We start from the raw sequence: 27,952 nt of genomic DNA, 5'->3' as shown, positions 1-27,952 counted from the left end.
GTATGGCATCATATATTTGATGCAGATTCTTCACATGATGCAAGCTGGAGCAGCCCCATTGGCTTCACTGGTATTAAAAATTACTTATTTTAGCAGAGGACCTGGCTGTACTTTTTGCCTTTGCCATGTTTCTCATTAGAAAGGATTTATGTTGCACAGTTAATTTATTGCAGATGAAACATTCCCATCTGCCCTGTTTCTCCAACCAAATGCAACTTTGCATTCCTGTCTAGGAACACTGCCCTAGGTTGGGTGAAATGAAAATGCCTGATGGTGGATAAAATGTAAGGGAAATTTAGAAAGAAGTATACAGAGCAATGGATTAAAGTGCATTTGCCTGCTGGAGCTAGTGTTTATCCTTCCTTATGCAGCTCGAAAGCTCGTGGGCAGCTGGTGGCTGTGAGCCAGCCTGGAGTGTGTCGCTATGGTTCTAGGCTGGATTGCTGTTATGGCTGGAAAAAGAACAACAAGGGCCACTGCGAAGGTAACATTAACACTTTATGCTTGTTTCCTCTCCACAGCTGTGTACTCGGTATTAATAAAGAGATTTCATATATGTCTGCCAGAAGTTACAGAAAGAAACCTTCTCAGGAGTGAAATCTCTTAACTCTGTGAGAGAGTGAATAAATTGTGTTTGAGAGACATCTCCTCAAAAATGCAGAGCTTTGCATAAATAACACCAAACCATAAAATACATATTCAAAAATTCTTAGGGCCAGAAGGGACCATCTGTTCTAACCTCCTGCACAGCTCTGGTCAGCCTATACTGCTACAGCTATCAAGTAAGTGCCAAAAATGCAGTGTTTTCTAATGCTACATACGGACCCCTACAATGGTTTTCTATTAATTGGTATCCTTTATCTTCAAAGTACACAGCCTCTAAGAACCAGGAGGTTTTACCTTTCTAAAAATATAAATAAAACCCCAGCAATAAGTGCACCTGACTTCAGCTTGGGTAGCCAGATAGCGTTCTGGTCTGTGGATCATTGGCTTAATGAAGAGTCAGTGGCTCTTAAGACATTTCCGATTTGTAAAAGGTCTGCAGATCCCAAGGAGAAGGTGATGTGGAATCTCTCTCTAGCTGTACTTGGGCAAAACACAACAAAATCGTAAAAGACATGTTTTAAGAATCTTTTTCAGATGTTGCACCTGTTGTCCCAGAGAGTTTGGCATTGTATATCTGGTGAATTTGAATAGAGGCTTGTCATGTTAGGGTTATTCACTGCTGAAAATAAACATACTGGTATCTAAAAGGGAAAGATGCCAAAATGTCTCTGCTCTGTATATATAACATGTCAGTTTAAAAAAGGAAAAAAGTGATTAATACCTGTATTAATATTTCTGCATTTCTTAATAGCACCTTGGGTTTGATGCAAATGAATATCTGGAGGGACAACTGGCAAATGTAACTTTGATCAGCCAGTGGAGTACATTGCTTTTGTACTAAAATACACTTCTCATAAACTTCTAAGATTATTCTGTGGCAGATTACTTTAAGCCAGCTATAATGTAATTCTGCACTGCAAATCCAGATGCAGTAGTGTTCTCTGCTTCAGTGCTAATACTCAGCTGGTCTTGCAGTATGCATTCAGGGACAGAGGTAGTGTTGAAAAATGCCTTAATCTGCTGAATTAGTGGATCAGTACATCTGAATGAATCTTTAAATGTAGGGAAGATACTTGAATTCAAAAGTATGAATTTTAATTATTAATTTTACTATATAGTAACTAACACTGTGACTTTCCTATTTCCTACAGTTTGCTTAATTACACAAGGTAGGGAGACGTGCATTCTGGTGCATACTCTTTCGCTGTTTTTCCAGAGCTAGTCCTGATTTAAATGCATGTTTGGTTTGTTTTTCCTGAATAACCCTCATGTTGACAATCACATTGAGTTTAGGAGCCTTAAGCCTTGTAAAAGTCAACATTTAATTTCTGATTAATCATCCAGAGGGCTGAGAGCTAGAAAATTTTTTCTTTTTAATGAATCCAGGCTAAGCATAACCCTCTCAAATCATTGTAAACCTGATGCAATTATACTTATTGGGATGTGTGGTAGGGACAGTTGCCTGATCATTTGACAGATGTGCTCTGGATGTTCTACCATGGGATGGGCACGTTCCTCAGTTGTAACTGGGGAGATCCAAGAGTGGAAAATTGCTGTAGGGTACTATGTCTCCTTTGGCTGCAGGAGAGTGCTGTTGCCTCTTTCCTACTCCAGATGCCAAGCACAGCAAGTCAAGCAGCTGGTTAGCTGCTTCTCACATAAGCTTCTTAAAAACAGAAAAAAGGCAAGAGTACAAAACTAAATGTGAATAATAAACATGGCAGAAAAAGCATGAGGGAGAGAGCTAAAAGGAGTTCCTTCTTTTCCAGGTCTTTACAAACCTGGAAAAGCACACACTCGTGTAATCTGTGCTAGTGTCACTTTTCTCAAGCGGTAATAAAGTGCTGATTAGCAGCTACCATGCCCAAACTAGAGGGAGAGGTATGGTGGGTGTTGAACTTGTGCAACAGGTTTATAGGCAACTAAGCAGGGCAAAAGTTCTCAAATAGAGTATTTCTAACTTTTTCTTTTTCTCTCTCTTTTTCTGCCTGACTCTGCCAGCTATCTGTGGACATGGCTGCAAGTATGGCGAGTGCATAGGACCAAACAAATGCAAATGTTTCCCTGGATTTACAGGGAAAACCTGTAATCAAGGTTTGTGCACATGGGGATATTACTCCAGAAAGTAGACTGTTGATGTTCTGTCTCTTATCTTGTACTATGGATTGTGTTATCTTCCAAAACAGTAAAACAAGATATTTTCTTGTTTACATAGAAGAGCTTAGAGTTTAAGGCTCTGGCATCTCCAGCATCCCAGGCAAGCTCTAAGCCTCCTTCAGCACACAGAAGTTTGAAGCTATATCATGTATCTCCTGTGGGCTGGTGACCGGGAAACTGTCATATTTATAGTCAGAAAATTAAGGCATGGAGAGATTATGTAGGAAATTATTAGAAGAGACAGAAGTCAAATCCAGAACCCATGTTATTTTCTTAACTAGCAACCCATGTGACTTTCCTAACTAACCTTCTCATCAGAAGGACATGCAATTATATGCTAGATGTGTAATTTCTCAAGGTGCCTGGGCCAATGCCATCTGTTCACATATGCTGATTGGTATTTCTGAGAACCAGAATTGGGAGCCTTTAGAATTGCATATTCAGAAACTTTGAACGCACCACTTTCCCTCCATAAACTTTCAATTAGACATGGAAATATTTCAGCTAACACATTGGTGAGAACTCAACTTTTTTTTCCTGTGGCAATATATCAGGCCCCTCTGTTGGACGAGATGAAAGGAGCAGGTCAGTGTGCATGGAGAGAGGCAACCTACTGCAGTGCAGATGAGTGAACTGCAGGTGCTGTGAGGCAAGCATGACATAAAGGCCACACAAATGGATGAGTCTATACTTGCTACCTTCCTAAGCACCTGCAGCCTTTGCTTGAAAACATTGCATTGACATACTAAACACACATTTTTCAGAGTCAAAACAACCTGTTTATTACACAATATCTTTCGAACAATATACTATAAAGCTATATGGCTAAGAATTTTGGAAAACTCCATCTTTTGCACTTTTTATGCTGCTCACAGGGAAAGAAGTAAATTCCTCAGTACCACTAGAGAGGAAAGTGAAACAGCAGCCGTGGTTGTGTGTCATAGATATGTAGGTATCGCTTACAACTTCAGCCTCTAAACCCAGAAGTTTAACCTCAAAAAAATTTGGCAGTTTAAATGTTACCAGAAGGTAACAGAAAACCCCCCAGCTTTTAGGAGTTTTCTGTGCAGTAACTCAAGCTGCATTTGATATGCCCTCTGCAGGCAACCAGATCAGTTCTGTGCACTTGCGGTAGATTCAGAGTCTGAGGCTTGGTGGAAGCACCTCACAGACCTACATGTGCAAATTGTCTCTTAGCTCCTTGGGCTGTTCTACCTTCTGAAGCACGGCCAGGAATTTTTTAGTGAAGTGGTGGCTGGCACAGGCCAGGAATGTCCCAGAGGTATTGCGATAGTATAGCCACATAGGTGGCCATGTTCCAGCAGCCAGGAATGCTCAGAGTCACTTTTAATTTACTGGCAGATGTAGCCTTGGTCTTACAGCAGAATGCCCTGCTGAGCAAGCTCAACATGAGCTAACTAAAATAACAGAGATAAGGGGACTGTATTAGTCTGCCACCAAGTCTGAGCTAAATTAGCCTTATCTCTATAGGTTCTCTTTTAGAGCTGTGTATGCTATCTGTGCATTACTGTGCATTGTCCAAGGCAGGTGCAGCTAAGCACTTTTGAAAATGTATGGTCTAAGAGGAATAACTTTTGTTGTTCCCAAGTTTGCACTCTAGTTTCTTTGTTAAGAGAGTCTTGGTTATTTAGTGGAGCCACAGTAGCACAAAAATCCAATGTGTTTTGCAAGCTCGTAGGTTGTTCTTTGTCAAACATACCCTACATTTAAATAATAGAATGCAATTCTCTTTTTATTCCCTGGACTGAGCTGTAACAAACACTTCTGCACATGTATAACCCCCACAAAGTTTTGCTTTGAGTGATCTGGAGTTTTTTCTGTAGTCTGCAGGGGGCATAGACGTGAGAACAGATGCTTCTCCCATTAGAAGTGGAGCTGCATAAGCTCAGTGCTTGCTTGGAGAGTTGCACCTTTATTGAAATTATATTATTGGTCATATGTGCTATTAAACACATATTGAACCGGCTGTGTATGTTGGTGCATTCTGCCAATGAATTCTGTCTGTTTACTAATCAGGTTTCAAAATACAAGAGGTAGAGGTGTCAGTTCACAGAATTCACAAGTACAGATGTTGTCCCCTTGTGATAAGACCAATACTGTTGTCAGCACTGCTCTGTCTATACCACCCAAATTAAACTTTTTAGGATTCTAGTTTTCACCCTGTGAAGGATAGCTATGGGGAATTTGAAATTAATTTAGTTTCTGCAAAGCCATTTAAATCCTGGATTTTGAGAAGGATTTAGGATCCTTTTATTCTCAGGATTTTGAGATTTTTGAGATTTGTCCTTTTAGTCACGTAATTCTTATCATATATTGTATTTCATTTCTGCTACTGATAACCTTGGTGCCAATGTGTAGCTCAGGAAAAAAAAAATAAAATCATTGTTTCACTTTATCTCAAGCTGATTTGCTTCGTCTCTTAGTCTCGTGGTTTTCCTTTCTAGTACAGAGGTCAACTGGAGGGCTAAAATCTCCAGCTAGAATCAGAGAAATCCAGGAAAATAACTCCCAGAAAAGAGACTAACTGGAATTCTCTCCCCACCCCTCCACCTCTTCCTAACAAGCTGCCAGATGTGGCCAGAGTTTGCATTAGTTTTTCAGGTGTAGAAGTCTGTGTATGTTAGTTTTGCTAGCAGTCTTTCAGCCAGATGGTCTGCTAACTCTCGTCTTGCAAGGGGCTGGCTCATTTTCAATCCAGGCGATTTTACTGTGGGGAATTCAAGGCATTAGGCAATATTATCCACTATATGTATGAATATATGTATACAAACCTAGCACTCACTTCATTCCAATGACTTCTGCAGATCTGAACGAATGTGGACTGAAACCACGGCCCTGTGAACACAGATGTATGAATACACACGGCAGCTACAAGTGCTATTGTCTCAATGGGTACATGCTTATGCCAGATGGCACATGTGCAAGTAAGTAATAGAGCTGATAGGACAAGCACACCAAAATCATCTAATCTCATTTGATCCCAGCAGACTTTCTTCCTGAGTTGAATGGATTTAGCTTATTCAGGATAGGGTCTTTGCCTCAGCTCTCTGTTACTGTCAGCAGCTGAAAGAGGCTTTCTATTTGGCAGTACCTGGATAAAGTAAACTAGGTCATACTTGTATTTTGGTGTTCAGGGGAATTTTTGTCCTGCTAGAAGTAAAAATCTCTGATAGGGTTACTTCAGATGAAGGACAGCTAGTATAACCTTGGTGCATAATACTGCCATTTCATCTGTTGACTAAGGATGAATTAATCTATCCAAGAAAAGCATCAACATAGACTACTTTTTACTGTGCTGAATTTTATACCATTGTTTCTTGTTTTACTTTTCTGTGCTCCCTGACTAATTTATTTTGTCTGTGTGTTGATATGCTTTCCATAGTTGCAAACATTTGTTCATTGAGCTAAGGCTTATCTAAACTGTTTTTCTACCTATTTTCTTTGCCTTTAAGCCAGAACGTAGTGGAAAGCATTCTGCTTTCTTAGCCAACCTGATTTTTCAGACCTGAGGAAGCTTCTTATTTTTCAATGACACTGTTTTGTTTGTAGAAAATACTTTTTTTCTTTACCTGAGCTGTTCCATACAGGTATTTTAGCTTTGAATTTCACAAAACCCTTGGTAACATGGTGATGGCCCTTCATGGAGTCCACTGGACTAGAGGATGCATCAGTTAGACAAGGAAGCTAGCCGGTCTCAGCAGTGGAACAATCTGCTTGAGAGGTCTGTCCTAAACCAATGGGATGTAGCTGTATGGGGTCCAGCACAATCTTTCCCATGGATATGACAGAAAACCATAAACTCTGAAAGGCTTTGATCTCCAAACCTCAGAGACAGCCATTCACCAAGCAGGGTGTCCATCTGGTGAGTTTGCTGTCAGTCTTGGGGTAATTGGAAAAATACCCAGCCTTGGCAAACACTTGCAGGAGTGCAGGGTCTGCAGCTCTGGGGCAGATGGGAAAGCCAGAGCTCCTACTCTCTCTCTCTTATGGCAGGGAGACTGAAGTTGCCATGAAAGAGGCCTGGGGCCAGAGCTTTTGGAGGGTTTCCCTTCCCTGCATCACAGCTCAGGGTTGTGCCTCCGCATTACTAAGCATGGTGTGTATCACCGGCAGACAACAGCTGCAGGACCCTGAGATCCCTGAGAAATGGAGATATACTCCTTCCATTTCATCCAAGATAATTTGTGTATCTGCTGACATCATACGCTGAGCAGTTTTCAGTAAGACCACTGTCTTAGGGACAGCTGAAGTCGGCAGAAGCCAGAACTACAGTCAAAAGAAACGATCTTTTGAGCCCAGCAGCAGTTTTGTCCTGTCCATCCCTCACTCCTGCTCCTCTGAGCACAAACACTTGCTGCAGCCACACTTCTGAACCATCAGAAAACTAGATCCAGGCCATAACTTACTATTTCTGCTGCATTCGTTTTAAGCCAGTCTTAGTTCAGGACTTGTTTCCTGATTTAAGAAACGCTGCATTTGTACCAAATTTGTACCAAATGTGCAGTTGCACCATCACTTGCTTAAGCCAGCACAAAAAGCTGAATTTCTCAGCAGCAGTGGTAGCCAGTGTCAAGTATATATGAAAAAATTACCTGAGCAGCTGTGAGCCCTGAAGTGTTTCCCTTCAGCACATAGAAACATTATTTCTCAATGAAACCCTGACAAACACTGACACAGAATGAAACCAAATTTCAGGGGGAAAACCAGGTTTCCTGTAGAAGGGAAGTCTTCATTCTTCACAGCTCTAGTTAAGGAGGCAAAACATGTTCATCCAGCTTGTGCTTCATTAACCCAACCCGTCTGCCACCTTCCAGTTCCAAAGAGCCTTTATTTTCTTAAGCAGAAACTCTGATTTTAAAATGAAGTAGTAAATTATTTGCTCAAGCAGAAATTATTCTTGGTTAAGTTTAGCAGCCTCCTATTTCACTTAATGCTAACTTAAGCTTGTGCTTGGATGAAATACTGGGTTATTTAACCAACTGTATAATTCTCATCATTTTATTCAGGCAAACATTTTGAGCATATTGTTGCTCCTTTTGAATCAAATTCACTATGATGTAAGTCTCCTTAGCAAGATGAACCTAGTCCGAGCAGTCAGGCTTATCTGCAACCACGCCAAGGGACCGTGGAGCTGGAAGAAGGATATCAGAAGTATATGGCTTTGGGCCACAGAGAACCATTGCTTAAAATGGTTCTCTGTGGTCAGTACATAACCACAGAGGTTAGAAGGTTAGTATCTAACACAACATCACCCAAATTCTGCAGGGAGATACTAGATCAGATTAGCAGTTCATCTAAGCCAGTATTATGTCTAACCAAAGCCAGGAATAGGAACTTCAAACAAAAGAAAAAACAGACAATTACCAGTTAGAGAAGAATACTTCTTAATAAATTTCTTTATTCCCACTTAGAAAGTACATAATGTGCCAAAGTATTATGATTTACAGTCCATTTTTTAATTGTTACTGCCTGTTTGTTCTCATTCATACAGAAGTAAAATGCTTTTGCAGATACAGTAAATTCTTGGCCTTGAATATTCATCACTTAGCCACAGATTCTAAACAAACCAGCCTAAGAAAAATAAGTTTATCACAGATTAAACAGATTAATTTTAATAGCACACAGAACTAATATACATTATATTTTATACTCCAATCACAAATAATATGACTGTAGCTATATATGCACCTGCACACATCACTGTCTTTTCTATACACTATTATGCACTGTTCTGAAAGTGCTAGTACCTCTGACAATAAACATGTTGCATTTTAAAATAAGTTTCATATCTTATTCTACCTAAGCGGTGAGCCAGTTTCAAGTTGTTGCAGTTGGTTTCTGTCTCAACTAAACTGACAACTGTTCCAGGCTTTCAACTTACAAAGAACCTATATACAGTTCTGTTTCTCTGAACACAGCCAGAGTGAACTAGCTGGAAATACTTTCTTTGCACACACCTCCATCTGTTCCAGTAAACACTTCCAAATGCTACTTCTCTCCCTGGCATCATAACACTGATGCTTTCTGCGTATCTTCAGGATTTTAGAAATGTCTACATACATACTTAATACATTTCTCTTACTCTCCTGGTAGGAGAAATGGGTCGCATAGGTCTCTCAGACAGTATCTAGGCCCCTACATTTCTATTTAGATGCTGAGCAAAATCATCTCCAATAATTCAGCCTCCTAACCAACCTGTGGCAACCAAGATTTCTCTTCTGGCTAGTGCCTCATTAGATTCAGATATCTGTTCCATAAAGGGTCAAAATAAAGGACAGTTTCTAAGTCCATCAGGCTAAATAGGTTTTAAAATCAAGTTAGGTACTAGAAACATATTTACTGGTAAGCAACTAAAACATTTCACTACTGAGTAGCAGTTTTCTGTAAGGTGAAACTGTTTCAATGGAAAATGTAAAACCCACTTTTTTCCTACTTTTAGCAGTTCAATCTCTGAATTTAAAAGGTAAGAAGTCACAGAACTGGGATCAGAATAAAAAGGAGGAATAAGGGCAGATAAGGAAAGAACAAAGTGAGGGGGGACGTTAAGATATATCCCATGGACTCCTGAATTGTTAATGTGTTAGTGTATAAACAGCTTGATTTATGATGAATGGAATTTTGTTGTTCTGATTAATTTTCTGCATTCACCCAGATCTAACTTAATTTTAAGTGGGTGATCCCAGCCTAGAATTTTGCTCTTTTTGTTATTTTAAATACTCTTTTCAGGTTCTAGGACATGTGCCATGGTGAATTGCCAATATGGATGTGAAGAAGTCAAAGGGGAGGTGCAGTGTCTTTGTCCATCAGGTGGTCTTCAGTTGGGACCAAACAGAAGGACATGCATCGGTATGGTTAGAGAGCTCACTCTCAGCTTCTTTTTTATAGGATCCCAAAAACCTGAAGATTCTGGGGAAAGGTTAAGAAGTAGTTAGCCCTCCTCACTGGCTTGAATAATGCTTCTTGTTACTCACTGTGTGATGTGAAGCTTGCATGCTTTTTTACTAACTGTTCTTGTAATATTGGCCATGTAATTCTTTGGGCAAGTCCCATCCCCAATAAATAATTGAAAGTTTTGACATGATTTGGAGTCATTAACAGATTCAGTTTCTCCCTATTGCTATGAGGCCATTAAATACAATGCTTTGCCTGCAGGAAGTTGTCCTACTGACATAATGCCTTATAGGATTTGGGCGTTGTGTTTGGATGGGGTTTTCTTTTATTGTGATGACCCATAATACAAACTTCTGAATTTTTCTGCAGAAGCCTCAGTATCACTTTACCAAGTGATGAAGAAAGCATTGGTTATAACACTTGGTACTGTTCTGTGATACTCATCTGACAAAGCAGTGCTATAGCATTGTAATTCAATGTTGAAATTGTACCCATTTTAATATTGAAGCTAAATGAGCTCCTTTCAAAACCTGATAGGTATGAAACAAAACCTCCAAAGCAGACCACTCCAACTACTAGAGAAGAAGGGGCAGTGAAGTACATGTCAGGGAGTAGCAGGAGCAGGGTAACCATCTCTAGGTGGCCCTGCTTGAGCAGCACGGTTGGACCAGATGACCTCCAGAGGTCCCTTCCATCCATCCTCAACCATTCTGTGAAAAAACTTTTTTGCAACAAGTGCTATTTACTAAAATGTCTTTAGCAACATACCTAATAATACTGATGATTTTACATTTTACATTGGTTTTACAGTCTTTCTGTCACAATGGTGCAGGTCTTTCAGATCATAAAGGACAGCTTGGACATGATATGTTACAGGCAAAGAAGAATAACAGTAGCTAATCCATTTCAGATGCTGCTTATCAATACATACTGGTTGAACGATCTCTACAGCTTAAAGAATATTATAGATGTTGAGAGGTTTAACATTCAAATACAAAATATTAATTTTAGCTCCATTGGCCAAAACAATATTACACTTAACATTTCAAACAAAAGATTAAATAAATGCATTAACCAAGAATCACTGCTGTATAAAAGGACAGTTACTATATGAATCGTTCTCTTTAACACACAACTGTAATTTCAAGTCACATATGAAGGTTGTATGGCCTGGGACTACTTTATCACTTTTAGGAGCTATCAAATAAACCCATATGGATACTTGGCTCAGCTTCCAAACAAAGACTCCAACATGAGAATGGTATTTCTTTCTTTCAAATGAAATGAGTTTGTAATTGGAACTGTCCTGCTTTGAGTAATTAGCAAGGCTCTTGGACCACCACCAGTCACTGTTAACATTTGTTTGAATTATTTAAGAGCTATGTGAAGGCGAACATTGTAGACATACATATTTAAATACGCTAGACAAGATGAGTGATTCTCTTATATCTCTTATTGAATTATTCAGGCAATTATTTTTATTCTTTTGTATTGATTTTATTTGTATTTACCTTGCCTGCTCAAATGGATTTTGGAGAATGCTGATACATACAATAGAAGTTAAAATAGAAAAAAAGGTATGTCCAGTGGTTGGAAATATCAGATCCCTTCTTTCTGCATGACTTGTGGAATGTCATCAGTTCTAAGATGGCATCTTCTTGTTGTATAGCATAATAGATGCTTAATATATTATAAGATGCTCTAATGCTCTGGTATTAGTCACAGAAACACTATAAACAGATAAGCATTTGAAGATCCCTGGCTATTAGTCAAGCTGTAAAGGGCAGTAGTGTGGTACAGTGTATTATGTGCAAAGTCGCTGCTATGTGCTAAAATGTGATAGAGGAGGAAGGACAAATGCCAAATATCATCATTGGCACTATTTTAAATTTGACGTTACAACAAACCAAGCCAAATTAATAACATCTAATTACAGTGGTTGTTGAATAATATTCATAGGCTCCTCCTATACCAAGCTTCCTCCTCCTCTTTCCAAAACATCTGTTCCTGTTATCTACCTTGCTGGGCAGGCCACTTGCAGTCTGGAAACTCTCTCCCTACTATGTCTTGACTTAGCCCAGCAAGGGGAGCTGCAAAGATTCGGTAGAAGAGTTGCTGCTGCTCTCCATTTCCTGTTTCTGGGGCTTTCTCTTAAACTATTCTCTGACATTTCCCTTCTCATGGAAATAATGGAATTTGTGGAGTTCCTCCCGACCTACTGGGGAGAATCCCCACTGCCAGTTACCCTAGCTTTTACCATGCCAAGTCCAAAAATCTTCCATAAAGTTAGTTCACATTTTGCTCCTTCATTCATATGAGCGCATGCAAAAGCTATCCAAAAGTGTGAAATTATACGACTTGTTTATTAAACAACTTGTGATAGCCAAGACCAAACCATTCCTGTTCAAATCCCAACTAGTTCTTGCTTTACCATTTTACCTTCTCATGGATCTGACCAGCATCTCTTCTCCTGCTTTAGACATTGATGAATGCTCCACTGGCAAAGCTGTCTGCTCTTACAACCGCAGATGCATCAACACATTTGGAAGCTTCTACTGCAAGTGCCAGCTTGGTTATGAACTGAAATACGTCAGCAGCCATTATGACTGTGTAGGTAAGATTTAGCCCATGGACTTTCCTTATTAATTCTTTTTCATTCCCACACTGTGCATCCTTCCTGTCGTTGCCTGAAGCATGTTGGCCTAGTCCAGGGGTACTGCCTCAGAAATGGATAAAAGATGTCACGCTGAGAATATTCTTGGTGGCACTTTGAATTTTTCTCTGGGTTTTCTCTGTGGCCTAATGAAAAACCTAATCACTGGAGCTTTCAAATTCAATTGCCTCATTGTACCAAGTCAAGATGTGCAAGTTAGCAACAGCTGACTACAAAGAAGTGCTATTTCTAGTACGGGTTTAGTTGAAAAGCCATTTTTTTTTTGTCCTCTTGGCTTTCAACCTGTGATGAGCAAGCAGTCCCACAATCTTGTTTTGCTTTTTTTTTTGTCTTGTTAATGAGGAATGTGTATCAGGTGCCTTCATGACTGTAAAAACAGTTTGGGACTTTTTTTTTTAGAAAAAGTATGACAATAGTAGGTTTTAATTACTTTTCCAGTCTCTCTTGCATGCCTAAGTTTCTCCCAAACAAAAATAAATAGAGGCAAAAAGTTATCTTGACATGCTCAGGTGTTAAAATAAATGTTCGAACTCCTGTTTCAATCCATTAGCTGAATGGTAGAAGAACAGCAAAATATGTTACTGCAGCAGTATTGTTCAAGCAGTTGACTACACAGGGCCTGGAAGGGTTGGAACTACTACAGGAAGTGCATACAAAAGAGAATTCATAGGTTTTGTTTATATTTGCTTGGTATTGGGAGTTAGGAGTGGGAGGGAGATCATAAGGAAGGATTTGGAGACTCAAGTTTGCATTTCCTGTTGTATGCAAACCCTGAGAGCCTTAAAGTGGAAAAAATACTTTTTCATACAATATGTGTGCATGGGGGAAAAACTGGAGAGATCTCAGTAGTCAGGATTTTACCTGAAAACCTGAATCTCGCTTTCAGATGTACCATATTTTTGAGTCAGTCTTCCTGCTACTTGTCTCCTAGCTGACTTACATTATGAGAGGACCTGTCAGCTGCTAAAAATGAAGCAATCTGGATAAAATGCAAGTGGTGCAAAAATTTGTGCACCAACTTGGCTCCCTTGTGGGAGAATTAAGAACCATCTTTGTGATGTAGTAAAATAAGCAAAAAGGAGAACAAAATCAATTACTCTTGATGCCTGTACATTTTGCTGTCAGTTGAATGTAGTATTTTCTACTGATTTTTTCCTGATTATACTTTTTTCATACAGTGTCATATGTATGCTGGAAGGTTAGAGATAGATAGATAGATAGATAGATAGATAGATAGATAGATAGATAGATAGATAGATAGAAGATCATCTTGGCATGCTCAGGGTTACTTTCCATTGCATTTCTTCTACAGTGAATGAAAGAATTAGAAAGATTTGGTGAATTGTTTTTTAATTGATGTCACATTCTCTTGGTGCCTTTTGCATTTTGTTAATAGAAGAGTGTGTACAGCCTACAGTTTGAATCCCGTTCTGTCAGAAAATCACTACATTCACTTTGTCTTTACTGTGATGCTCCACATTCTCCATGGATGCATATGCCAGTAGTTGTGCAGTTGGAGCTGATGCTAAGCATTCTCTCCTAGTGTGAATTCTTCTGCCTTCAATGTTCTCTGGACTGTCTTGGTCTAACACTACTGCTTCCAATATCTGGAAACAGATGGCTGGCATAAACAGGCTGTCATGAAGCTTAGGTTTCAACACAATGTTCACTGAAGCATTTCTATCTTTCCCTAGATGTAAATGAATGTGTGACAAATACACACAGGTGTAACCTTCATGCAGAGTGCCTCAACACCGAAGGATCCTTCAAGTGTAAATGTAAACAGGGCTACCGAGGAAGTGGATTTGATTGTGCTGGTGAGTACCACTGGATGTCAGGAATAGGGCTATATTGTTTTTCTCCAATAATTGATGGTTATAAGGCATTTTCTAGGAAATGTCATGCTGAACAGTGCTGCAATACCAACCAAGCAAGACCTCTCCACAAAATAATATATTAATTGTAAGGGTCATGGTATAGTTAATACAAGTATTATTTTTCACATTAATTTTGCCTATGAGTCCCCAAGTCTCATAGTATCACTAGGAATTGCAAGTACAACAGAGAAGAGAATTTGTCCTGAAAAAACACAGAAAATAGCTTTAAAAACTCTACTGTGTATTTTCCTTGAACTCCCATGGCTAGCCCCTTGAAGGGCTGTGCAGTCCCTTTCAGAAGAGTTTCAAGCTAACTTAGGAAAATGTGATAGAAGGGAAGAAAGCCATGACTTGTGTGCTAAACTATTTTCACTTATAATTTTGCCTTTGTTTGTCTATTGAATATTGAAGACCTCCTATAAGGATGTCATTGCCTGGTTCTAACTGAATATGACCTTCCAAGAAGAAAGAAGGACAGGCTGTTCTTGTCTTTACATTTAAAATGAACCTTTTAATTTAACCTTTATTAAACCTGGCAGAGGTTTCTCCTGCAAGGTCGTTAGAGATATTTTCCTCAGGAGGACATCTGAGGCCTGCTCAAATTTTTTTAATAAAAGACATTGTGAAAACATTTTAAAAGTTCTTATCTATAGCAGATGAAATCTACAGAATATATATACCTTTTTTCCCATGTCTTTTTCAACTAATCCTTGATCAGGTATGTATTATGATTATACTTCATGGTCATGGATGTTCTGTGAGTTTCTCTATTGATGTTCCTACTCCCATTATAATAGTAATTGAAACCTCCAATATTGCATCGATAAGTTAAACTTTTGTTAAGTTTCTACTTCCGGTAAAAAATGTTGACTTTTAATGAGAAAAACTAAACACACAAAAACCTGACTGGTGCTGAAAGGTTTGATTTGGACACAGACTGCCACAGAAGAGCTGTTTAGGTTCTTCATGCTCAAATTCAATGTTATGAGCCAGTTTCCTTGCTAGACCACATCCCTTGTGATACGTCACTGCAGCTTACTGCAATGGAAGCATGCAATGGGGCTTGAGACCTGACTGAATATCAAAGGAAACTGACATGACGCATCTTGATATGGTTCTGTTAAAACAAAATGTACCACAGATGAAATGTTAAACAAATACATCTCTGAGCAAAAAAGTCTGGGTTTGGTTTTGGTTTTTTGGTTTTTTTTTTTTTTTTTTTAATGAGAAGCTGAAAATTTCAAAGGAAAATCTCCTTTTGACCAAGTCTACGTATAAAATATTCTTTCCTCAAGCAGAAACAATTCAACAGGAATGCTTCTCGTATTATGTACAAAAGAAATATTTTAGCTTGTTGAGAGGCTATGACACATTTTTTAATGTCTAGCCCTGTAAAAAAATCAGTGCTGAAGACAGATGATTTCTGTCTTCTCACTGGTCTTTCTGTTAAATTGTTTGCTCTCTCTCTGCATACTTTCTCATGTCATATTTCCAATTACTGAAGACCATTAGTTGTTTAGAAGAGGAAGGAGCCATGCATTCATAAACTTAGTAGAACACAATAAATGGAAAAGAGATTTAATACAGAGAGGATAGAGAAATAACACACAATAATGAGAGAAATCAGAGCCATAGGCAGAAGGTCAAAAGGCAAGGGTCTAGCTAGAAAGACGTATACAGCAATAGAAGGGAAAAAAACCAGAGTCAGTGGTAGGTAAAACCAGAAGAGCAGTGGTGCTAAGAAAAGACTGGTTTCTCTGGTGGTAATTCCCACACATACACCTTTTTTTTAAAGAGAAGAGGAGGAGCTTCTTTTAACCTTAATGTTTCAATAGTTTATTTTTACTTCAATCCTCAAAAAAATCTGATCAGTGTAACTAATGGGGGCAGGACATGCATTTTGCTATTGGAGAAAATGTTTTTTCAGTGACACAAACACCAATTAGATGTACCAGTCTACACTGAAATGCTAGATGTTCTCCATGTCATACGTCGATTATGGAAAAACCTTGGCTTTACTGAAGCCAAAGGAAGTTTTGCTACTGGATTTAATAGGATGAGAACACCGTCCTGGGAATTTGGGAGCTGGAGGCTGTGGCTTCACATTTCTTTTGGTGGCAGTTGCTGCAGCTCCTGCAGCCCATCCCATCACCCAACAGATGGGCCTGGGGTTATGCTAAAGCTAAATGAAAGGCTTCTTAAATATGTCTTCAGTACTCTGCATAACTATTCCCACAGGGTCCCATTTTCACAGGGAAGCGTTAATTCTTTACAGCAATTGACTCTAATATATAATAAACTGGCTACCATGGCAGCAGTATTAGCTTTTTATAAAAAATGAAAAACATTTCAATATATATCTTAATTTTCAGACTATGAAATGACAGTAACTAAGCACATTGTTTATAATGAAACTTCTATGGCTACATCTCCTCATGCTACAAAATAACCTAATAAATCAGGTAATGTAAAATTCACCTTTGCACAGAAGTTGGGGATATTCTTTCATTTAATTTGTGTGTCAATATACTAACTTAGGAGAAAGCTGCTGAAACATCAGGCTGAAAACAGTGGTGCTTGCATGGATATGACCTGTGCTTGTTCAGGCACCATTTTGCCATTCAACACTCCTATATGCATGAAATGTTGGAGGCTGTTTCTGAACTCTCTCTAGTATACATTTCATTTGAGAATCCATAGAGATGTAACATTTCAAATGCTCCCTAAAAGAGTCCTGGCCATTTCCACATCTGGCCTCTATCTTGCTGCAATCTGTTGCTGTTCTCAGGTTCATGTGTTTCCTGATTTCCTATTGTGCATTGAAAAACCACATTTCCCTCACCACATGCTTCTATGTGTATTTCAGCTTTTATTTAGGAATAGAGTCTCACAAGCTTCCATAAGCAATTAAGATTCCTAGGGGGAAAATGAACCTATTTTTGATTCACTTTTTTTGGTACAGAAACCAGTACAAAATCACTACAAAATAACAGGAAAAAGCAGTACTAACTTAAAGCCTACAACCTTCAGGCATCACTCTAAGGAGCTCAACAATGACACTCTTGTTATTGCCTGACTGGGGGCAGAGGTTACTATTCTTCCTTATGCTTTACTGCGTATTTAAATGGCAATACAAAGTCATGCCAACTCTCTCTGTGCCTCTTGTATTAGTCATGTTCCTATTTGCTCATAGGGTAACCTCTAAACCCCATATATGATTTTGCTTTCTTATTAACTTGCCATTCCTGAGAAAAGGTGGGTTTGACATAATGAAATTTCAAAGCTTAAAAAGTGATTCTGTTGTATCATTGGTGAGATTCTTACAGTTCAATTCAGTATGGAGCCAAATACTGCTGTCATCCTTTAATAAATAACACTTAGGCTTTTGTCATCCCACATTTCCTACTGGAAGCATTGATGGCTGGCATAGTCATGTATTAAGCAGAGTCCAGTGTGATGAACTTGCCCTGATTTCCCAAAGCATCCTTCCCTAAATAAGATGGTAAGAATTTTAGAAATTAAATAGGCTGGGAATATCTATTGTTAGATGATATTCCATGGTCCTTAAAAGAGAATAACAGTCTAGAATCTGTGTTTTAACCTATCTATGAAAGTTTTCAGGCTCTCTTAAGACTATCTAAAAGAGGTTGAGAACTTTCAGAATGGTTTCTGAAACTATGTCCTGCTGATCTAATCTTTACTCACATCTACAGACTCCACCTAAATGTGGTAAATGGTTGTCTGTATCCCTCATCCGCTCTCCAACTTTTATATACAGAAGCTACAAAGGGAGTTACAAAAGGATTTGTAAGACAGTCACCTAGACTTGTCTCTCACCAGATTTTTAAATATATTGCTGGGTGTGAAGGTGGAAGCAGTGCGGGGCCTGCTGGAGTGCAGACCAAGCTGTCTCCTATTGCAGGCCCCTTATGTTCAGCGCCCCAGCAAGTGCTGGCTGTGGTCACAGGTGTGTGGGATGAAAACGGATCACTGTCTGTCCCTCTCCTGAATCATCCCCTGAGTATTTCTCTTTACACAATGCAGCACAGAGATGGGGGATTGGCATCTGCTCTCTTTAATTTTTCCAACTCAACTTTCACAACTTGATCATTAGACATCGTACACCAAGCTGTTTCTGTGGTCTTACAATATTGTACAGCAACTGATGACAGAAAAGTTTTATTTTTAGCCCTCAGCCACCATTTGCCTTTGGTTTTCCACCTCTTGCTTTAATTCTCTCTAATTCAAAGAAACAAAATCCCTTTGAAAGCTGAAATCTTTTCATGTTAGGGCAATAAACACAAACTGTATAAGAGCAGGAGGCATTAATCTACATGCTTCCTCATAGCAGGTGCATAAAGAAGAGCTGGGATGAAATGCACTACATTTCTTTTCACTTTCCAAAATTCTCCATGCAGTCATGTGGATGGATAAATGCACAAAAGTTTGTGAGCAACACCTGTGCATTTATATACATGTCTTGGGACAGAGGGTCCTGAAAAATCACTACCTCAGCTGTAGCACCCCAGATTGTCAGAGAAGGTGAGCTGTTCATTCAGGCAAGTCCACAGGCAGTGGATTTCAACACAGGAGTTTAAGGTCATCTATCCTTACACTGGATTATTCCTCCTGCAATTTATAGGTAGACATAAAAAGCCTTAAATTGACACCTCTGGCTACTCTAATGCTGAATGCAGGTTAAAAGGATACTAGTGATATATCCTAAAATATGCTTGGTGTCTAGTCCTTCTTTGTCCCCATGAGCATGCAGATTTTCATATTGCAGCACCAAACTGGAGTCTGCAAGCACATGGGGATTTATACACTTTCATCCCCCTATTTTTGTCACTTCTGTCAGCTGATTTTCTGCACTGCTTAGTTTTGCACATACAAGGAGATTGGTTTTCTAACACCACAGAGGAGGTTATTTTGTTGAGCTGTAAAAAGTCTTCATTTCATTAGGAAGACTTCAAAGCAGAAACTAAAAACAGATGTTCAGATTTGCTGAGCAGTTAGTCCTGGCTTGAAAATCTCCATAGCCTCTTTATTAACAGCCTGAATTTTCTTGTTACTGACTGTCAAGAGGAAATTTGTTTGGAATGAAGTTTTCCTGTTAATTTTTATTACTGCATTCTGAGTTTAGGCCTTACATCCTTCATGACATCATCCTCCAGAGTAAAGGCTCACTTAGTGGAGTATTAGTAAAGAGTTTACTGGCAAGTATCTGACAAGCAAGGCTACCAGTTGTATCCAAAGGAAAAGAAAAACAAAATCCTCAACTTTTTTTTTTTTTTAATTGGCATCCACTTACTTTATACTTCCAATTGCAGCCTCAGAACACCTGAATGCTCCAGTGAGCACGCCAAGAGAGTCTGATTCTGTTTCTGGGATACTAAATAGCATGCAGTTGCATTTGCCATAAATAAAATGTGATAAATTCAGAGTGATAGAATTGTATTTTCTAGGAGCAAATATAAATTCAGAGAACTTTCCCCTTTTCCTGCTAGACTACGGTTCTATTTTATTAACTGGTGTTTTTTCTTCTGCTATGTTTCTACGAAAAGGAACACAGAGAAAAAAGTACTACCCAAGGTTATAAAGTTTTTGTTACTACAAAGTGAGGAGCAAAATAGGAACATATTCTTGTCCCGATAATGCAATCACTAGACAGAAAAAGCAGAGGGAAATAAAAATAGTAGACTTCCCCCACCATTTGTGATCCAATAAGACTGTAGGCACTGCAGCATCAATACTGATTGAGAATCAAAGATGGGAAACAGTATATAAGACTATTCTGATCCTTTGGTAGAAATAGTCTCCACCTATGGAAGAGCTTTTGTACAGTGCACTGGAACTGCTCGGCTCTCATTATTTCCTAGGTACTTCACACAAAAGACTTAAATTGCAGAAGGCTATCAATATCTTATGACATGGGTGTGCTATCCTCCTTACCAGTCTTTCTTCCTCACCCACACAGATTCAGGCTGTGGCCAGCACTAGAGGGATAATTGCATACTGACTGGTCATGTCATAGCAGTCATGACATCCTGAGTTGATTCAAAATCCTCATTGTCTCAAGCCTCAAGGTCCATTGCCATGGACTTTAAACCCCAAGGATGCTCTCTTCCTCAGTAGCTCTGGCACTATGACAGGTAGGGACTTGGTTAACTCTAGTGGAATCCTTATGGTGGGATGGGATCATCTCGTAAACTAGAACTCCTCAGATTTATGTCTTCTCTAAAACTTGCATATTTGTCACACAAACCCTTCCAGACCTAGTTCTGGCACAATGGTAATCCTTGACTAATGTCGAGCAGCAACTGATGTTGCTGATAAAAAGCAACACCTGCAGTACTGCCATAATTTCTCCTTTGAATTTGCTTTGTACTGTACACATACCTTGAACAAACTGATCTGAAGTAGTCCTGGCTTTGACCCTCAGTTATGATTTGGCCATCAGCACAAAGAGCCATCAGTCTTTGTCAGATGATAGAAGAGTACATCTGTAAGGGACTAAAAGAGATCAGTTACTCTGTTCTTTTGCTCTGAGGCAGATCATATCCTGCATATTAATGACATATGGTAGCCTAACAATTTTTTAAAACTTCTAGTGATACAGCTCAAATTGTCTAAGTGGCTTGCTCCTATGTTTTACTATCCTATAGCAAGGATAGTAAGCAAGTTTTTCATAATATGTAACTAAAATCTATCCTCATTTCACGTAAACTGATAATTTTCCTATCTTAAGAGAACATGGAGAACAGCTGGCCAACATACTGTCTCAAAGGAGCCCTTTGTGCTGCTACTGAGTCCCACCACTGGTGGAAAATCGATGCTGCCTCCCCACATCCCTACAAATGCATCCTCAAATGTGTTCCTATAAAAAATGTCCCTCATTCAAGCATCCAAACATAATTTGATGATTATAGAGAGAGGAAAATGAATTTTGAAAGAAATAAAAGGCTTGTGTCTTGAAACTCAATACATTGACAAGGAAAGCATGATTTGAAAATCAGGGCTGCCATGTAAATGTAAAAATTTCCTCTTACCAATGAATGTTTTTGAGTTTTTGCCTGGATATAGAATATAATTGACTTCCTTATACTTCATAATAGGGAAAACCCCAAATTCTGATATTTTTCTTTTGTTTTACAAATTTAAACAATCTCGATTGACTTTTACCCCACTCTTAAGTTTTTCACTTCTGGCAGCCTTTGTGTTTCAGAGCAGAATCCAAAGTTGCAAGACAACACAAGGCTGGCTATCCTTTCAGTATTTTGTACCCAAGAGGAATCATAAAATAGTAAAAATCTAGGAAATTTTACACTTATGTTCTAGTCACCTTGGAATTGCAAGAAGATAATAATTTGGTATTCTTGGATGCTTCTCTGAATTTTTGGGGTTTACCCCTTAGAACTAAATATCCCCTAGAGCTAAATGAACTGTGATGGAGCAGCTTGATGTCTCTTCTCTCAAAATACACTCCATTTCAGTGGCTTTCTACCTGTCATGCAAGGAAAGTTAGGCCAGAGAAGTTCACAAAAAAAAAAGCTAAGAAAAATGCTTATTGCTAGTAGGCTGACATTTGTTATGCAGGAAATCACACCTCCATGGACAATTTTTTAGCAGTTCACAAGTTGAAGAAGGATAATTCTTTTTTTTTACCCAAGCTCCAGTGTAAAAATAATTAATGTAAGGTGCTCTATGGTCTGTGTTATACATGAGTCCAAATGAGGTTATGACAGAGGGTAGCTTTGGTCTTTTCAGTGTAACTCAAAACAGAAGGTTGTCTGTACAACAGAGCTAAACACGTGCATGTGTATTCAGTTCTGTGGAGAGCTGAACTTACATCTCATAGTAGAGAATTTGGCTGTATGGGTCTATGGACATTGTAAAGGACACTATGATGCCATTTATAAATGTTGTCACTGCTGAATGGTTCCTTAGACAAATAAATTTTCTTCTTGGTTCTAGTTATCCCTGAAAAGTCAGTGAAGGAAATTGCAAGAATCCCTGGAACAGCTAAGGACAGAATTAAGAAACTTCTTGCACATAAAAAAAGTGTGAAAAAGCATGAAACAATCAAGAATGCGATCCCAGAAGCAGCTGTGACACCATCTTCTAAGACCCACTTGCAGTTATTGGACTATGAAGATGGTATTGATATTCATGGAAGCTACAGTGAGGAAGAGAAAGAAACTGAAGCTACTGCAGAAGAGGCAGAAGAGGCAGACAAAGAGGAGAAGGAAGATTATGAGAATCAAATTGACCATGAGCAAAGCCTTAGAGGAGATGTTTTTTGTAAGTGTCTTCATTATTTTAAAAATCTGGTTTCAATGTAAAAATATATATAAACACTAACAAAATCATCATTAAACATTACAGCCATTTTATCAGAATTTACTTGTAGAAAACGAAAAGCAACCTAACATACCTACTGGTGACACTAAAGGTACCAAATCTCCCTTTTAGGGGAATCTGTCTGCAGTCAAGGTGAGCAGAGAGGGAGTGCACCATCCTGACAGGCACTCTGCAGGCTGTGCTTTCAGAGCAGCTTAGACATAGCACATAGCTTCTCCCCATTTTCTTCACAAAAGCCCCTGCAAAACAAGATAGTGTGCTGCTTCATTACGAGAAAGACAATAATTACATTTGTTTCATGATAGTCACAGTCATCATCTTAAGTAGTGTGCATTGTTCAGAGGAAAAACAGGCTTTGGTGTCCTTGTGTTTCAAATAATATAGACCATATAATAGGCACCACTGTTGCTTATGTCATTCCCAGCAGAAAAATAACTATGTAATCACAGAGGGGAGTTTTTATCTCTTTTGTTTAAATGTGAGAGTTTATCTGAATGGACAATCTCAAATTTAAAACAGTTGATGGTATTTGACCAGGAGTCTTGCTTAATTTCTGACATTAGTCATTTATCAGAAAGATTGACATAGGTTTCCTCAGTCTGCTTTCAGGTGTTTCCTTACAACTATTATCTTGTATGCTAGGCAATTTCTTGCTGTGTTCTTTAAAGTTTTCAAATGCATTTTAATTGGGTTTTAGTACATCTGGCTCAAACATTCTTCAAGGTAGTGGCAAAAACATGTAATATAAAAATACACCCTGCTAATAGTTTATTTGTGATACTTTCTCTTTTCCAAAATATAGAAAAATAATAAATACTATCCCACAGTAATTAAAATTATGCACCATATTTCACAATGATAAAAATGAACACAAATGAAGTTTAATATAGCATTCAAATTGTTGCTATTTGATTTGAAAAGACACATAATTTTTTTAAAGGAAAGATCATTTTAAAGTCCTCTAGAAAAAATGGTCTGTAATCTTGCTACTGTAAAAAGGCAAAAAAAAAAAAGGTGATTATTCACCTAAATGCATTTGAGAATACAGGCTTCTTTGCCAAAGGCACATTTCTCCTAAAATTGCCTTTTTTAGGTTTTCAGTGGTAATTGGCCCATTTCAGGTCAGGCTAAGGATATAGACTAATATTTCTTCCCCAAATTATGCTAGCGAGCTGCTAAACAGAGTGAAGTCAGGTCTTTGTTCACCAACCTCCTCCCTTCCTGCAAATATTAACAGCGGGTGCTTATGACATATTTCAAGTTTTCTGACAATACCAAATGGGGGAGTGTGACCCATACGCTAAAGGGCAGTGCTGCTATTAAGAGGGACCTGGCCAGGCCATGGAGATGGGCTGACAGGAACATTATGAAGTTCAACAAAAGCAGATGCAAAGGGCAAGAAAAGCCTTGTGCAACATTACAGACATGGGATGACTGCTTAGGAAGAAGCTTTGCAGAAAAAGGGAAGTGGTTCTTCCCCTCTATTTGGCACTTGTGAGACCACATCTGAGGTGCTGCATCCAGTTTTGGTCTCTTCGTTACAAGACAGATGAGGACATACTGGCATGAGTATAGCAGTGCTCCACCAAGGTCAGGTGGTGGTAAATGGTAAATGAGGAGAGGCTGAGAGTAACTCTTTTTTTCAGCCTTAAGAGGAGAAGGTTAAGGGGAGATCTTCCCCTTAGCTGTCTTCAACTATCTAATGGAAGGTTATAGAGAAAGCACAGCCAGACTCTTCTTGAAAATATACAGCAATAGAACAAGAAGTAATAAATACAAATGGGAACAAAAAAAATTCTGATTAGATATAACAAAAAGAATATTTTACCATGAAGGTGGACAAAAATTGGTACAGGTATGCAGAGAGGTTGTGACGTATCCATCCTTGGAGATGATACTCCTAACACAACTGAGCTGGGCCTTGAGCAACCTCCTGATCAGGAGGTGACTAGGTGACCTACAGATGTCCCTTCCAACCTACATAATTCTATGATTCATTCTATACTTTCAGCTGAGCATTTCAAAGCAGTTTAGAAAATAGTGGTATCCAGTGTGTGTAGACCTGCATCCTGGAAGACACTTAGATGCCTCTCTGGTAATGTAAGCACATAAGCTCACAAGTCAGGAATCAGTGATATTTCTAAAATATCAGAACAGGTGTCACTTGGCCACATGCAAAAATACACTTATGCATGTCAGTTTTTAACCAGACCAAATGGTGAAAAGTTTCTGGCTAACAGTGTCATGCCTCCAAAGTTGAGGATGCTGTGCTCAGGATGCCACTCTCCCTCTGGCCAGCCACACCAGATTCATTTTGCAAGCCTCAGCCTATCGCTTTACTCAGCCTTTCACTTCTGACAAGCTTATGCTGCTTCCTATCCATCTTCTAAGGATCCCTTCATAAATCACTTCCCTAAAAGAGGTAGCAGGTGCAGGAGCTGAAGCCAAATTGGGGTTGAAGTTTTCACTGGATGGCAAGCTGTCCTTGGGGTTCAGCCTTACCATGCTGGTACTGCCAAATGCATTTGAGAGTCTCAGGCCAAAGGATTAAGTGACTTGCCTCTGTTCTCTCACAAGAAGCAATAAAGCCCAGGTCTTTTGACAGCCAATCTCATACTTTTACAATTAGAGAATTCTGTTTCACACACATTTCCACTGAAATACTATCCTAAAGAAGGACATAACTCTTCCCAGTCATGATAATTAATCCAAAGCTGGCCATAATTTTGCAGGAAGTATGGAGAAAGTGAGCAGAAGACAGTTGCAATATATATGTCAACTTTTGTTAAGACTAGGTTCTCAGGTACTCAAGCTTCTTCATGAAGGTAAGTTGACAGGGAGCTTGCATGTGCCAAGAGAATGGTGTGAATTGACCAGCTCTGGTAGTACCAGATATGTTCAGCTAGATTTGGTTAGACTGGGAAGGACTCAAAATGATTGATTAATTAACTGCAAAATGCTAGTGGAACCTGAAGGTATATTTACCCTCAGCAAGAGTGTGCTTCTCCGTAGTTGTGATTTTTGTAGGGACAAAAGATTTTCTTTCCAAACAGAATTGCAAGAATATTGCTAGTCTAGCACTTTTAGGGGCATAGGACTAATAAGTTCTGTTAATAGTTATTGTAAATAATAAATAAAAGTAATGCTGTTATTAATTATAGTGCCATAAAGGACTGTGAGCTTTTCTGCTTCCTCAATTGTGAGGGAAGACAGCCCATTAGAAAAAAAAATAATCCAAGTCAGTCCTCCTATCCCTTTTTGCCTTTCTGGGATGGCAGACTGGCTGGCTGGCTGGCTGGCTGGCTGGCTGGCTGGGTGGATGGATGGATGGATGGATGGATGGATGGATGGATGGATGGATGGATGGATGGATGGATGGATGGATTGAGGGAGGTAGCTCAGATATTTCAAAAGGTTTCTTCTGTAACCTGCTTGGACAGGTCAGGAAGGATTGCCAGAAATAGTGCCCCTAGGGTAGGATCACCCTCTTTTTTTGTTAAAAGAACATAGGGCTCTGCTCTCTCTGCCTGGTGATACAAGGGGGACATGCTCTCCTGTACTGGGCTACATGACCTGATGCAATTGCAAAGGGTAGATCGTGTAACCTTCCTATTGAGTACTTAGTGCTACACTATTTGGAATGCATTCATTTCCCAGATTTCAGTTTGCATGAGAGCACACAGGGAAAATCCTGTGTCATTAGGAAAAGCCAAATAATATACAAGAGGTGTTTGTCATGATGTTTGGTAAGATTATTTTTCAAGGACTTTCTCAAACAAACCAGGACATTTGAACACCATATACCTGGGCTAGGCAGAGACTAGTGGTCTCTACAAAATTGCCACTGCAACTGACAGCAATTACAATGAATAGTATTGCTTGAAAGTATTAAAGCACTGTGTTTTATCTGTATTTTTGCATAGACTGTCTTTGTTCCAGTCACATTTGGCTGGAATTTTCCATTATTAATATAAGGGATTTATATTCTGAACATGCTAGAGAGATTTTATTTTGCCAGGGAATACTGGCAGAAGGTTGGTGTGCTTCTTGATACAGGGATACTAATATGCCCAAGATGTATTTTCATTAAGTCTGTGAGCGCTATATTATTTATGGCTTTCTTTTTTGATACCAACTATTTACAGGACTTAAGGCATTGTGCCATTTGCATTTTTCTTTCAGGATGGCTTGCATATGTTAACTGTTTCCTTTCCTTTTAAATTAGCATATGCTATACTTGATCATTGTTATTATAAAAATTCAGTCATGAATTAGGCACTCAATTGCTTGAACATTTGGCTTTAAAAACACTTTCATTTTTAATGATATTAAATGATCCTTTGGAGTACATGATTAGCTCAAATTTACAGCTCGTAAATTTACACATCAGGTTTTTTCCTCCTCTGCAGATGTCTATTCAGCAGTGATTCCTTTAGTACCACATTAAGTTCCTCGATATAATCCCCTCAAGTATTCACATAGCATCTGCCTTTTGTATTATTAATATTGGTACTGTTTGTCTTCCAGGAAGAGTAGTTAATTAGGAAAAATGGATAGGTCTCATTTTTCAGAGATCCTAATTATTATTTTTAAGTTTATGTATTATTTTATCATAGTAGTTTTACTACATAATAAATATATAGGAAGCCACAGAAAAATACTGTAGGGAAAAAAGGAATTATTAACTGGAGATTGAAATTATTAAAATAGGCCAACTATCAAAATACAGGACCTTTGTGAAAACTACTACACACAGGGTTTTTTTAAAAACACAATAGCTAAAGATAGCAAAGTGAAACCCCCAACATTTAAGAAATGTCAAAATTAAGGTCACCTGTGAAAACTTAAATTTTTCTTCTTATATTTTTATACCTTATGATACAGTCTGTAATGACTTTAAATTACTATTTTCCATGGGATCCTTACCTTGTTCAGTGTGAAGGGATGTGTGCGTCCTGCTGTGAAAGGTGCAGTTTAATAAATAGAACTCTGCCCTATAGATTGCAAAAATTGCAGATGTATGGAAAACGAGACTAAACCAAAGTATTGGAAAGCTCCTTATGTATAGGAAATGTCCTTTCTGTACATGGAAGAAGACACAAAGAGGTGGACAAAAGTGCTTGGTTATATGAGCAATAACTGTACAGATGCTACACTCAAGCTAGAGGTGAATTTACATTGCACAACCTTAATTCTGTCACTTTCCATGTGCTTAATTCTGTCACATTCCAGTGCTTTTCATGTATCATTCATAATACAGCTTTGTTGCCCTCCTCTGCACTCGCTCCAGCACCTCAATATCCCTCTCGTATTGAGGTGCCCAAACCTGGACACAATACTCCAGGTGTGGCCTCACCAGTGCCGA

General features: G+C 38.8%; 1 protein-coding gene across 2 annotated transcripts in view; it reads left to right on the top strand.

The window, feature by feature from the left end:
- The window catches only part of EGFL6 (EGF like domain multiple 6), a 45,302-nt gene that overhangs the window by 6,109 nt on the left and 11,241 nt on the right, over positions 1–27,952 (top strand). Inside the window, exons 2-8 of one of the 2 annotated variants that reach the window (XM_074860935.1) lie at positions 372–484; positions 2,608–2,700; positions 5,589–5,708; positions 9,511–9,630; positions 12,155–12,289; positions 14,044–14,166; positions 22,201–22,527. In XM_074860935.1, the coding sequence (XP_074717036.1) occupies positions 372–484; positions 2,608–2,700; positions 5,589–5,708; positions 9,511–9,630; positions 12,155–12,289; positions 14,044–14,166; positions 22,201–22,527 (1,031 nt within the window). The remainder of the gene's footprint in view (positions 1–371; positions 485–2,607; positions 2,701–5,588; positions 5,709–9,510; positions 9,631–12,154; positions 12,290–14,043; positions 14,167–22,200; positions 22,528–27,952) is intronic. The other variant, XM_074860936.1, reaches the window with a different exon arrangement.

Source organism: Strix uralensis, chromosome 2 (assembly GCF_047716275.1).
Source record: "Strix uralensis isolate ZFMK-TIS-50842 chromosome 2, bStrUra1, whole genome shotgun sequence".
NCBI lineage: Eukaryota > Metazoa > Chordata > Aves > Strigiformes > Strigidae > Strix > Strix uralensis.
Note: the sequence above shows the minus strand (reverse complement) of the source record. Positions and strands in the feature narration are given on the sequence as shown.